Raw genomic sequence first — 13,620 nt, forward strand, 5'->3', positions numbered from 1 at the left:
ACTATTAATGACAGTTTCTCTTGGCCTGGTGAATTCATCATCAGGACTTCTTTAGCAGCTGTTGTGGAAGGAAAAGAAGGATAATATACGGTCAGACAACTGTGATGCTTAAAACAGCGCTGGTCTATGCCAAGTGATAATATGTTAATCACTACTTAATAATTGAAAGATCTTTCCAGGATTAACCAGTCTCCATACAACTACAGAGGCACTTGATTTGATTTGACAACTAATATGTTGGATTGAAATAATCAGAAGAGGGGCTAAACCTAACAGCGTATAGGCCCATACATAGGATACAAATTTTTACATTTTCAAGCTGTCAGAAATGTAAAAAAAAGCATATTTCAATAAATTTCATATTATAAGAGTATTCAGTATACTCCATATGATGTTACCTACCAACTTCATCTGACTTACATGTCAAAAAATACATACATGCATGCATTTATACACTTAAGAAATGGACCTTTGGATCATCTTACCTTCAAAAATAGACTGCCTGAACCAACTTTCAAGCAGGCATTGACATGAAATTTAAGAGAACCTTACAAGGTTACTTGAAGGCTAGCGTGCTAGGCTGTGAAAGTAGAAATATCTGCTTCTTAGAGTTGAAGGTATGATCAAGACTTGACATGGTACAGGAAATGGAGATGACAAGACTATGGACTGAATCCAATCTGGCAAGCCATAATGCATTGGCCGATTAATGCAGGGAAGAGGCCTTGAAACCAAGCATCCATTATCTATAAATATATGGGTGTGGCCTTCAAAAGTTGGAATGAAAAAACTCCCACATCAAGATTAGCTAATAAGTCAAATGTGCAACAAGAGATTGGTCAAGTATAGAATGAGATTGTTTCCATCCATTAAAGAGATAACTGAACAGAATTACAGAGCAGAAGACCATATCAGAAAGAGACGAGATTTTATGGACATGTCACTATGTCATGGGTTTAGCATTTTAGACTGTAAGAAGAGCCCTTTATTCTCTTTTTGTATATAGGTAGTCAAATAATCATAGGAACAGTCTGTTGCATAGTGATACAGTAAACATGTAATTAGAACAATAGCTAGAAAATGAGAGTAACCACAAATTAGACATTCATGCTATCTTTTCACTTGTTTTTAAAGATGTGCCTGCAAACCAAATGGAAAAATACATTTTCTATTAACAATGCATTTCACATCTTCAAACACAATGCTCTGGCACAAACATGCCAAAAGAGGACATTTACAGCAAGGACAATCATATGAATTACTTTATAAAGGATACATGGAGCTTAGAAGCAAAAACAGACATATCCCATCTTTGCACATTAGAAGAAATTGAAGCACATGTAGCATATATGTTTAGAAATGCTCGACTAAGAAGAATTTACCAGAAAAGGAGTATTCACTAGTGTCTACTGTTAAAATCCACTGATAATTAGTGATTATCTAACTAGCATAATGACTACAGAGGTTAATTATTACAAAAATAGAAATTTAATTTCTATACATTTTCTTAACATAATTAATTGTGCTCTTACTTTCACCAGAAAGCAAATAACAGACTTCATTCCATTCAAGAGCTTGGTAATTCTTCATAGTTAAAACAACACAGAGGTCAATGCAGCATACTAGTGCATTTAATAAATAAATCAGTTTGAGATATAGGTAACCACTGGGAGAAAGAGGTCAAATAGAATATATGACAGTTAATATCAATCTTACAGAAAATAAACTCAGAGAACATTTCTCTATAGAGCAGAAACTGAACAAGAAATGCGACAAGAATGGGTAAAGAGTTTACCAAACAATTTTTAGTGCAGTGCTCATGCATATTCTTTTATCAATAGCACTGGACAATCCCCTGCATAGAATATCTGCTCCCAGAAAGTTATGTTACTGAAACTTCAAGTATAGAGCATCATTACATATCATTCATTTTACAAATTTTCATCTTTTATGATGAAATCATCATTTTCCTTCTATCGATGCCTCAAACTAAGTTTCAGCTATATGAACAGAGAAACCATTGCAATAAAAGGTCAGGGTTGTTACTCAAATACATATAAAAATATATAGTAACTCCTTTTTGTTCTTTTTGTTTCTTGAATTGGCAGTCTTGAGAACAAGAATTAATATCAGTTTTTTCTCCTCCATCTCTACGCTCTGAAAAGAAAAGGCCTCTTTGAAGCATAAGAGCAAGATTTCTTACATAATTTGAAGGTTGCTACACAGGTTGGAGGATTCCACAGCCAACTTAAGCCGGCATCAAATCCCTTGTACTGGCCAGCACATGCAGGCACAAGGCCAGGCATATCGTAACAATAACCAAAGACTTGGCACTGATATATCTCAACACTTCCGATCCTCTATCAGCCACCTCATCACAAACAGCATTAACACCTATCCTCGCATCATTGCGCATCCTCCACAGCACAAAATCAAGCGAAGATCTCACCGTTTCAAACGTTATCCTCCCCATAACGTCAAGCACAAACCTCCGGTTGCTCGGCACTGCCAATGTGGATGAAACCTCATGAAACCACACACTAGCATCCTTGCTCTTATGATGAAATGAAGTTTTCCTATCGTTCTCCGTGGTCAAGTCCTCTTCTTGCTCAATGCCTGGTATTCTGTTAACTGAGGAGCTCGAATTGGATCTGATAAGCACCTGATGCGAAGTCTTGATCAGAGTTTCCACGGCACCATTACAGACTGAAGTTAGCATGTCCTTTGCCTTCGCCTCGTGCTTGGGATTGGTGAGGCCAGAGAAGATCTCATCATAAGGATTGATATCCATCGTCTTATCGAGGTACACAGCGACGGCAGTGCTAACAAATAACTGGATGCAATCGCCGATCAATTCCCGACACTTATCACTGCAGATCAAATGAACCCACCGCGGCACCGCCGGCGAGTCGGATTGCGAGCTGCCGACCTCTCTACCATCGGATCCCGTCGAGGAGAAGGCCATCACCAGGCTCCTCGCAAAGCTGCCGGCCACCACGGAGGCAAAGCCGGATCCAGCGGTGGAGAAGAGCTTATCAAGAAAGCGATCCGAAAAGCTGGAGCTCGAAACCGAAACCGATTCCGGCTCGGTGGGAACCGAGCTAGATTGGAACCCGCGCAAGATTCCGATGGTCAGCACCTCAGAAACCCTGGAGAGCGAGCCGGAGAACTCCTCCGAGCGGGCGATCTTGGAGATTTGTTTCAAGCTAGTGGGGATCTCGTCGGAGTCGGAGCGGAGGAAGCGGCTGAGGTCGGAGGAGACGAGGGCAACGGTCTCGGCGGAGGAAGAGGCGGCGTCAGCGACGGCAACCAGGGTTCCGAAGAGCCTCGCAAGCTTCCTGCGCTTCCGGGCCACGGAGGGGAGGTGGTAGAGTTTGTAGGCCCCGTAGCCGGAGATTCCGGCGGTCGCGGCGAGGAGGAGCCACCGTCGGCGGCGGCGGGAGAACTCGAGGATATCCATGGTAAGCGCACAAGGATCGAGATTCGAGAGGGAGAGATTAAGTTAGGGGCCTAGGGTTCTGGGCCGCGAAGGGGGCGTGGGGGAGACGGGAGGGCGGGGTCTGCTCACCCAGGGTGCGGGTAAGGAGTTGGTCGATAGAGCGCGAGTGGAAAAGAAGCTTCCATCGTTACGTTGTATTCGGCGGAGCATGCGATGTAAAGTGTAACGGAAGGGGGTAGGAGAAGTCGGGCTGACGGGCTGTTTTGGTTGTGGACTCGAAAACATCCGGGCGGAGGAGAGGAATAGCGGCCAGAGGCTGACGTCTTAAACGACCGAACCGGACGGAAGCGTGATTTAAACCGGTTTGGACGGACCGCAGCGGACCGGGATAAAAGAAGGCCTAGGGCTCGGGCTGCATTCGCTGTATTGGGCCGGCTTCAGTACGGAAGGAGAAGAGCGAAGGAAGCGACGAGCATTTGGTAATTTTTCCGTCCCCTTCCATTTTCCAGCTCTCTTATTTCCTTTATGCTTTCAATTCCTTATTGTCTTTTGTGATAATTAGGTTGGAGACTAGGATTTTGAGCTTGGGATTAAGAATGGTATGAAGTACTTTTCTACAGTTCGGAAATGTAATTAGGTTGGAGATTAGGATTTAGCACTGCTGACACTTTCTTGAGCTCTGATATTGTTGAGTTTATTGCGGTGAATTCCAAGAGTTCTGCTTATCTTCTATATTTTTCAACATATTGGTTGCTCTTTCATAAGGTTCTTCTCCTCCTTCCTTGGTGCTCACCACAGCCAAGGCACAACATGCACATAGTAATGCGAGTATAAATGCATCTGAGTAGAAGGTCTTTGCTTACTATTTTTTATCTTTTTCAGAACATAGTTTTTATATATTGGAAACCATCGAAAAAGGCTTGATGCCTTAAAACTAAGGAGAGTGATGATGGAGTAGATATTTCAGATATTCTTGATGCATGTTGAGGCTTATTAATTAATAGTTTCCTAAATGTCATCAAATTTCCCTCCAGGATCTCTTCTCTGATGAATTTTGTGTGAGAAAAAGAAGTTTCTGCATAAGAGGAGAAACCTCACCAGTGAAAATGCAAATTCATTGAGAATGATGCCATTATATATGGTTGAATGGATCTTTTGAACTAAAACATATTAAGGGCATTATAGCTTATGTTTATTGTAGAATACATGGAAAAGTTTGTATAGTTGTAGTTAATAGCGACAGTGTCAAAATTATATATAATCCTTGTAGTGGGGTAACCAACAGTTATAGTCACAACTTCAAAACAACAATTTGATTGGTAAATGTGGGAGCAGAGTATCAAAAGGAGAACTTTACCATCATGCAATTCGATACCAAATAATTTGAAAGATATAAACCGAAAAACTAATGGTTCCTTATATTTCATATTCATATATCTATATTGCCCCCAAAAATTGATTGGAATGTCCTTGCCTTCAATTTCGTATTTTATTTTATAAGAGTTTATTCCTGATTCTTGAATTCCATACTTGCCTTGCTTATGAATTAACGTAGTAGATATTAAAGGAAGAATAACCAGAAATTGCTTGTAATGTCGTGTAAAAACTTTTAGACAAATTGTTGTCATGCACTTCAAATTACAAAGAATGATACATCAGGAATGTTTATAGACAATTGAATTCAACAAGATAATTATTACTTAAATGTTCATAGATAAGATTCATTAGGTCATTTATTATGGCATATGACTTTCTCATGGATTACTATATCTGTTAAAATGAAGCCCACATAATACCCATATTAAAAGGAACCAGCATAATCTTTAAACATCTCCCCCCTCCTAATTGTGTGCCTCAGACTCAAAGCTGAACCTCTCTTCTTATCAGGTAATGAAAAGATTGCACACAAAAGGGACACCCATAGGCCTACATTGATCCATTTTGGGCTTTGGTTGAGCCTGTAGAACATTTTGAATTTGCTCGGTTTGCTAGGCCCATTTCTGGCCCTACAGCATAATACGTTTGGTTGTGTTGGGCTTTGGTTGTCCTTTTTGTTTTTTCTACAATAGAAGCACGCATTGTTTTGCCATACTGGCAAAGCAAACAGCTTGCTCAAATTCAAAAGCCGGTAATACTTTCTTTTGATTAGCTGAAGAAACATGGTACATCTACATGCTCTCTCAAACAGTACCTGGACCTACTGATTTCTATCGAAATTAGGTTTCTTCTTCAGAAATTATGGTTTTAAAACCTACTGTTTCAGAAGTAAGTATTATGTCATGCAACAAGCAAATAATTGTTTAATAGTTAGAGTAAATTAACATCAACATCAACCGGACAGTGCTTTCATGCACTGTATTATGGGAGTTATTCTTTGCTCAATAATATAACAATGCCATTTTTCCTAGCGAATGTTAGTAGTTTTGTATTTTGTTTAAGGGTTTATTGCGCACTTCTTTGTAGCACCCTTTGCAGTCCTTGACTTTTAATAGGATATTTGCACAAGGTTGTGTAATGTAACCACAAAAGAGTGTCAACAAAGCTCGGATGCAATCTATACTAAATAAAAGGAACTGGAATGGCCAGACAATTAAAGGTTGACTACTGTCAGCTTCTCTGAACTTGTTGATAAGGAGAACTGGAGAAACTCCTTCAGGATAAATTAGTAGAGTTTTGGCCAAGGAGGGCTTATTTACCTTCAAATGTTCTTTTCTCATAGTCCACAATCGACAGAGTTGATATACTACATAGTATTGATCTCTGCCATTTGCTTAGAAACTTGATCACCAGCATATTTTTGTATGCTTTATTTAAACCTAAAATGCGAGTATAACAATTGAAGGTTGACTACTGTCAGCTCCTCTGAACTTGTTGATAAGGAGAACTGGAGAAACTCCTTCAGGATAAATTAGTAGAGTTTTGGCCAAGGAGGGCTTATTTACCTTCAAATGTTCTTTTCTCATAGTCCACAATAGACAGAGTTGATATACTACATAGTATTGATCTCTGCCATTTGCTTAGAAACTTGATCACCAGCATATTTTTGTATGCTTTATTTAAACCTAATATGCGAGTATAACAATTAAAGGTTGACTACTGTCAGCTTCTCTGAACTTGTTGATAAGGAGAACTGGAGAAACTCCTTCAGGATAAATTAGTAGAGTTTTGGCCAAGGAGGGCTTATTTACCTTCAAATGTTCTTTTCTCATAGTCCACAATAGACAGAGTTGATATACTACATAGTATTGATCTCTGCCATTTGCTTAGAAACTTGATCACCAGCATATTTTTGTATGCTTTATTTAAACCTAAAATGCGAGTATAACAATTAAAGGTTGACTACTGTCAGCTTCTCTGAACTTGTTGATAAGGAGAACTGGAGAAACTCCTTCAGGATAAATTAGTAGAGTTTTGGCCAAGGAGAGCTTATTTACCTTCAAATGTTCTTTTCTCATAGTCCACAATAGTGTTAGATAAAAAAAAAATATGAGGAAGAACACTCAAGAAGAAAGTTTGGAAGAAAAATAATTTTCATTTAACTCACATCCAAACACAATTAGAGTACATGGATATTTATAGGGACTTTAGATAGTCTTTTAACCTCCCTAATTGAATTAGTCATTACACCATTCATAACCCCAAATAAATCTCAAATAACTCTCTCTAAATAAATTTCTTATAACTCCATGTAACTCCCACATGACCAAAAAACCAAAAGACATGTAACTCCTCACCATACTAATATGCAATTATTGAAATAAAACCATAAGTTACTAAATATTAAAAACTAAGTTTAGTAACCAACACCCCCCCTTAAACTTGGTTTTGCAACTCCAAGCAAACTCCTTAACTTGCAAAAAGTTTCACTCTTGAGGGGCTTAGTGAATATATCCGCTACTTGATCTTGAGATTTGACATGTACAAGCTCGATCTCCTTGTCCTTCACGTGCTCTCTTATAAAATGATATCGAGTATCAATGTGCTTGCTTCTTTCATGATAGATGGGATTCTTGGCTAGTGATATGGCAGATTTGTTGTCAATGAACAATCTTGTAGGTTGTTTTTGTGGACATTGTATCTCCTTTAGTAGCTTCCTTAGCCAAATTGCATGACAAACACCGGAGGAGGCAGCTACATATTCGGCTTCACATGTGGAAAGAGTAACAATTGGCTGCTTCTTCGAACACCATGTGAATGCAGTGTCTCCCAAGTAAAATACATAGCCGGAAGTACTTTTTCTATCATCCAAGTCGCCTCCCCAATCGCTATCCGAGTAACCTACAAGACAAAAATCTTTGGAAGAAGAATAAAATAAGCCTTGTCCAATAGTACCTTTGATGTACCGAAGGATTCTTTTAGCGGCCTTCAAGTGATATGATTTTGGCTCCTCCATATAACGACTCACAAGTCCAACTCCATATAATATATCCGGCCTTGTGCATGTCAAGTAACGAAGACTTCCAACTAGGCTCTTGAACATAGTAGGATCAATCTTTTCTGTATCACCATACTTCGTTAATTTTGTGCCACATTCCACCGGAGTGTTTGCTGGATTACAATCTTCCATCTTGAACTTCTTTAATATTGCCTTTGCATATCCTTCTTGTAAAATGAAAATGCCATTTTCAGTTTGCTTCACTTCTATGCCCAAAAAGTAGGACATAAGGCCAATGTCTGTCATTTCAAACTCCCGAATCATAGATTTCTTGAATTGCATAAACATGTTTGGATTGCTTCCTGTGAAGATCAAGTCATCAACATACAAGCAAACAAGAAATATATCTCCATTTTCATTCACCTTACTATAGAGTGCATGCTCATAAGGACACTTGATAAAATTATTTTCAAGAAAGTAAGAATCAATTCTTCGGTTCCACGCCCTTGGAGCTTGCTTTAAGCCATATAAAGCCTTATTTAGCTTGAGAACTTTCTCCTCTTCTCCTTTTTTGATATAACCTTGTGGTTGTTCAACATATATTTCTTCATCAAGAAAACCATTCAAAAATGCCGATTTTACATCCATTTGAAATATTTGCCATTTAAATTGAGCCGCCAAAGAAATTATCAATCTAATTGTTTCCATACGAGCAACGGGAGCAAATACCTCTTCATAATCAATACCATACCTTTGACTATATCCTTTGGCCACCAACCTTGCTTTGTACTTTTCTACATCACCTTGTGCATTCTTCTTCATCTTGTATACCCATTTTACTCCAATTGCCTTGTGCCCATCTGGTAAAGTAGCTAACTTCCATGTGTCATTTTTCTCAATAACCTTGATTTCTTCATCCATAGCCTTCTTCCATTTGTGATCTTTAATGGCTTCTTCAAAATCTATAGGCTCACAATTGGCAAGAAGACAAACAAGAGTTAGATTATTTTCATTCTCTGTTACCTCATATATTTCACTTAGTCTTCTCATTTTGCTTGGCCTTGAACTTGGTTCTGCTGGGAATGAAGATGAAGATGGTGTAGGTGCTTGTAACTCTTCATTTCTTGGTTGCTCTTCTTCAATAAATGTGCCGAATTGCCTTTTTTCTTCTTGAGAACTCCAATCCCATATGCCTTCTTCATCAAATTCAACATCTCTACTAACAACAACTTTTTCATTACATGGATTATATAATTTATACCCCTTTGAGCGAGCATCATAACCAATGAAAACATATTTAGTACTTCTATCATCAAGTTTAGTTCTCTTTTCTGCCGGTATATGAGCATAAGCAATACTTCCAAAAACTTTTAAATGAGAAACAATAGGCTTCTTACCGGACCATGCTTCTTGTGGTGTGATATTCCGCAAGCCTTTTGTGGGGCATCTATTCAAGATGTAAATGGCACAATTTGCTGCTTCGGCCCAAAATTGCTTTGGCATACCTTTGCTTTTCAACATGCATCTCACCATATCAAGAATAGTTCTATTTCTTCTTTCTGCAACTCCATTTTGTTGTGGAGAGTATGGAACCGTCAAAGGTCTACGAATTCCATTCTCTTCACAATAAGCTTCAAATTCTTTAGAAGTAAATTCTCCACCTCTATCGGATCTCAAGGATTTAATAGTATAACCACTTTCTTTTTCAACATATATCTTGAATCTTTTGAAAGTACTAAAAGCTTCAGATTTGTTTTTCAAGAAATAAATCCATATTTTTCTACTGAAATCATCAGTAAAAGTGAGAAAATATTTGTGCTCACCAAAAGAGGTAGGAACAATTGGCCCACAAACATCTGTGTGCACAAGTTCTAGTGGCTCCCGTGCTCGATATATTGCTTCATTTGGAAAGCTCCTTCTATGATGCTTGCCGAGAAGACAACCTTCACAAAGCTGCTTTGGATCTTCTATGAATGGCAATCCCTTCACCAAATCATGCTTAGATAAAAGCTTTAAAGCACCAAAGTTAAGATGACCATATCTCAAATGCCAAAGCCATGATGAATCTTTAAAACATGCCTTCAAAGACATAGCAACTTCACTTTGAATGTTTAGAAGAAACATTCTATTCTTTGTCATTTCAATATTTGCAATCAATCTATTTCTTGAATCTCTTATAGAAAGAGTACGATTTTTCATTTGAATATTGTAACCTTTTTCCAAAAGTTGCCCCAGACTCAAAATATTATTCTTCATATTTGGCACATAGAAAACATTAGAAATAAATGTATGAGTGCCATTCTTCAAACGAATCAAAATAGTGCCTTTGCCCCTTACCAGAATTTTAGAAGAATCTCCAAAAGTAACTTGACCACCGACTGATTCATCAAGCTCCGCAAATAAGCTTCTTTTGCCACACATGTGATTGCTCGCTCCAGTATCAAGATATCATGCTTCCTCTTTGTTGCTTTCTTCTCCTTTATATGCTAATAATAGAAATGGCTCTTTTTCTTCATTTCTCTTTTCACCATAATTAACATTCTCATCAACTTGATTAGTAGCACTCCAACAATTTGAAGAGTAATGCCCAAACTTCTTGCAATTATAACATTGAATATTAGATTTATCATACCACCTTCTTTCATATGGCCTTCCTCTACCACGTCCTCTTCCTCTTATAGGATTTGAACCTTGCTCCTTCTCTTCATTGCTTGATGAGCCACGATTGATTCTTCCTCTTCCTCGTCCTCGGCCACGGCCACGACCTCGTCCTCGGGCTCTTTCTTGAGTTCTCCCATAATCTTCTTTTGTAGTAAGCTTCGTTTGTAGAACTTGCTCCAATGGCTTTTCTTCCTTTCTTTTGTTAAGCTTTTTCTCATGAACTTGCAAAGAGCCCATAATTTCTTCAATTGTCACTTCCTCCAAATCTTTGGATTCTTCTATGGCTGCAACAACAAAATCAAATTTCGGGTCCAAAGACCGCAACACCTTTTCCACCACTCGAACATTGGTTAGAGTTTCACCATTCCTCCTTAATTGATTAACAATCACCATAACTCTTGTAAAATAATCAGCAATAGATTCTGAATCTTTCATTTGTAAAGACTCAAAATCACTTCTAAGGCTTTGAAGACGAATCTTCTTTACCTTATCAATACCCTTGTATGCTTTTTGAAGAAATTTCCAAGCTTGTCTTGATGTTGTAGCAGCTCCAACAATCTCAAAGGTGGCTTCATCTAATCCTTGATAAATCAAGAAAAGAGCTTTCTTGTCCTTCTTCCTTGACTCCCTTAGCGATTGCCTTTGATTCTCCGTCAAAGTCGCCTCATCTTCAGGCTCCACATAGCCTTTTTCAACCATCTCCCATGCATCTTGCGAGCCAAGAAGTGCCTTCATTTTGATGCACCAATTTTCGTAGTTGTCTTTGGTGAGTTGAGGAACCGAAAATGCCATCGTATTGTTGGCCATTGGATCAATCTAGCTCTGATACCACTTTGTTAGATAAAAAAAAAATATGAGGAAGAACACTCAAGAAGAAAGTTTGGAAGAAAAATAATTTTCATTTAACTCACATCCAAACACAATTAGAGTACATGGATATTTATAGGGACTTTAGATGGTCTTTTAACCTCCCTAATTGAATTAGTCATTACACCATTCATAACCCCAAATAAATCTCAAATAACTCTCTCTAAATAAATTTCTTATAACTCCATGTAACTCCCACATGACCAAAAAACCAAAAGACATGTAACTCCTCACCATACTAATATGCAATTATTGAAATAAAACCATAAGTTACTAAATATTAAAAACTAAGTTTAGTAACCAACAAATAGACAGAGTTGATATACTACATAGTATTGATCTCTGCCATTTGCTTAGAAACTTGATCACCAACATATTTTTGTATGCTTTATTTAAACCTAATATGCGAGTATATGTACACCAAGGGCTAGCTCAACTGTTTATTCAACCAGTAGTTTTATTTTTCAGTGAAAGTGCACACCTGTAGCCCCATGGTATATTTATTGAACCTACAAGGACATTCAGTTCAAAATCGCTTCTATCTTTCCTTATCTTGAAAACCAATCTGTAGCTTGATCCATTTTATGATAAATACAAGATACCAGGGCCTACAGAAAACTGGTCTTTGAAGTTATCTAATATCTTTGGGCTGATATCTCCAAATGATTTTTTCATCTTGCACGGTCTTAGACTACAATGGTACAGCTGATCTCTCATTCAATCCAAACATTGGATACCCCAGGTCAGAAGACATTTGAATGTCCTCTCATGCATCTCTTGCTTTCATGAACTACTGTAATTTACTAGTATCTGTGAAATCCCTGTCCTGCCTTCATTATCTATCCATCATCTATCCCTACGGTGTAGCCTGCTCCTGCAACCATCAATTTAAACTTCTGCTCATCCTACAATGGAGGCTTTGCAGTGAGGTTGTCTTGGGACTGGAGGGTGCTTTCTCCATGGTGGGACAGGATATCCCAGATAACCGATCACCCTACAAGCTGAGACAAACCTCAGAATTCAATTTTTTCATCTGACTTTCCTCCGTCGGAAATCAAGCTGTTCATATACGTATGCACATCTATTAAGCCCTCCTTGTCAGAATCCAATCATAAGACTCGTGTCTTTCCCTGTCTTTTCTATAGTAATCTAGTTATTATCTGGTTGACATCCAATATTGTGATAGTGGCTTCTCTTACATCCCCGAAAGTATCTTAATCCATGGTTTGTTAGAAATATAGTTGTTCATCGTCTTCAATTTTCCCATACCATTAAACAGAGTAAGGACCTCGAACTTACCTGTTATTTCTTCTTCAAATCAAACTCCCATCAAAACTCCATTTACTGTATTTTGAATTAGTATTAAAATTGTCACCTATTCTATCCAACTTTAGAATAGATGGCTGCATCAAAACTTAAAATGGCTTGTGCCAACCTAATCTTCCTTGTAGTCCGATTTTTCGGAGAACACACCACCAGTTGAAGTATTCCTGCTTTTAGAATATGTAGATTGTAGAAAGCTTGCAATCCCATTTGTCATATATTGTTAGGTACTCTACTATTTTGAATGATCTTACTTTCAACCTAGGGATTGGGAATATACCAGTTAATTTATTGAACATGGCATCAACAATACCAAACAGTCTTTTACTGTACGGCTGGGTTTGGATTTCACATGACGTTTGATTTAGATCCAAGACCACAACCTTCAGAAGGTTGAGGGTCATCAAACTTATGGTCTCAATCTCATCCTAGTCTTCTTTGATCTCTTTCTTCTTTCTTGAGATATTCGACTTACATCCTGCATGCCTTTCTCCTCAGGTCTCATCTTCCCTACACAACACATGTCATGCCATCTCAAAAGATCCCCACTTCGTCCTCAAAGTTAGCTCATCAAAGAACATAACATAAATGATGGCCTTATTGACATGCCATAACACAGAAAGACAGCAGCCAGCTGCATTCAACAAAGGGAAAAAGTCGTAGTCAATATGTGGTCCAGTTTTTTGTAGATGGGCAGCATGTGTTAGAATGGCTCAATGCATCAATATCTGTTTTGCAATTGAAGTCCACTATTACCCTTTTAAAAGCCAAACCTGCCGATGTAAAATTTAATTGGGTAAGGCCTGTTATAGTTTTGTACCTCGAGCTAATCATATTATGAAACATAGATCTTTTTAATGGAGAAAACAAAGCAGGATAATGCAGAGTAAAGCTTGAGAAGCAACCTGGTATATCCATGGACTCTGAACAATTAGCATTTTGATGTGTTCTTGCA

At 38.2% G+C, this 13,620-nt stretch overlaps 1 protein-coding gene and 1 long non-coding RNA gene across 2 annotated transcripts; one reads left to right on the forward strand and one right to left on the reverse strand.

The window, feature by feature from the left end:
* Positions 1-1,856: 1,856 nt before the first annotated feature.
* Positions 1,857-3,717, reverse strand: LOC103712285 (protein PHLOEM PROTEIN 2-LIKE A10-like). The gene has a single exon (XM_039115721.1). It carries the CDS (start codon positions 3,458-3,460, stop codon positions 2,249-2,251), a length of 1,212 nt encoding a protein of 403 aa, XP_038971649.1. The 5' UTR covers positions 3,461-3,717; the 3' UTR covers positions 1,857-2,248.
* A 69-nt stretch (positions 3,718-3,786) lies between these two features.
* Positions 3,787-4,304, forward strand: LOC113463054. Its single transcript, XR_003386647.2, has 2 exons — positions 3,787-3,918; positions 4,002-4,304. It is a non-coding gene; the product is annotated as an uncharacterized LOC113463054 (long non-coding RNA).
* Positions 4,305-13,620: the final 9,316 nt, after the last annotated feature.

Source organism: Phoenix dactylifera, unplaced genomic scaffold, assembly GCF_009389715.1.
Source record: "Phoenix dactylifera cultivar Barhee BC4 unplaced genomic scaffold, palm_55x_up_171113_PBpolish2nd_filt_p 000007F, whole genome shotgun sequence".
In the NCBI taxonomy this organism is placed as follows: domain Eukaryota; kingdom Viridiplantae; phylum Streptophyta; class Magnoliopsida; order Arecales; family Arecaceae; genus Phoenix; species Phoenix dactylifera.

Bases quoted from the DNA above. Each gene is read 5' to 3' on its own strand.
- LOC103712285 (XM_039115721.1), bottom strand. From the start codon at position 3,460: ATGGATATCCTCGAGTTCTCCCGCCGCCGCCGACGGTGGCTCCTCCTC.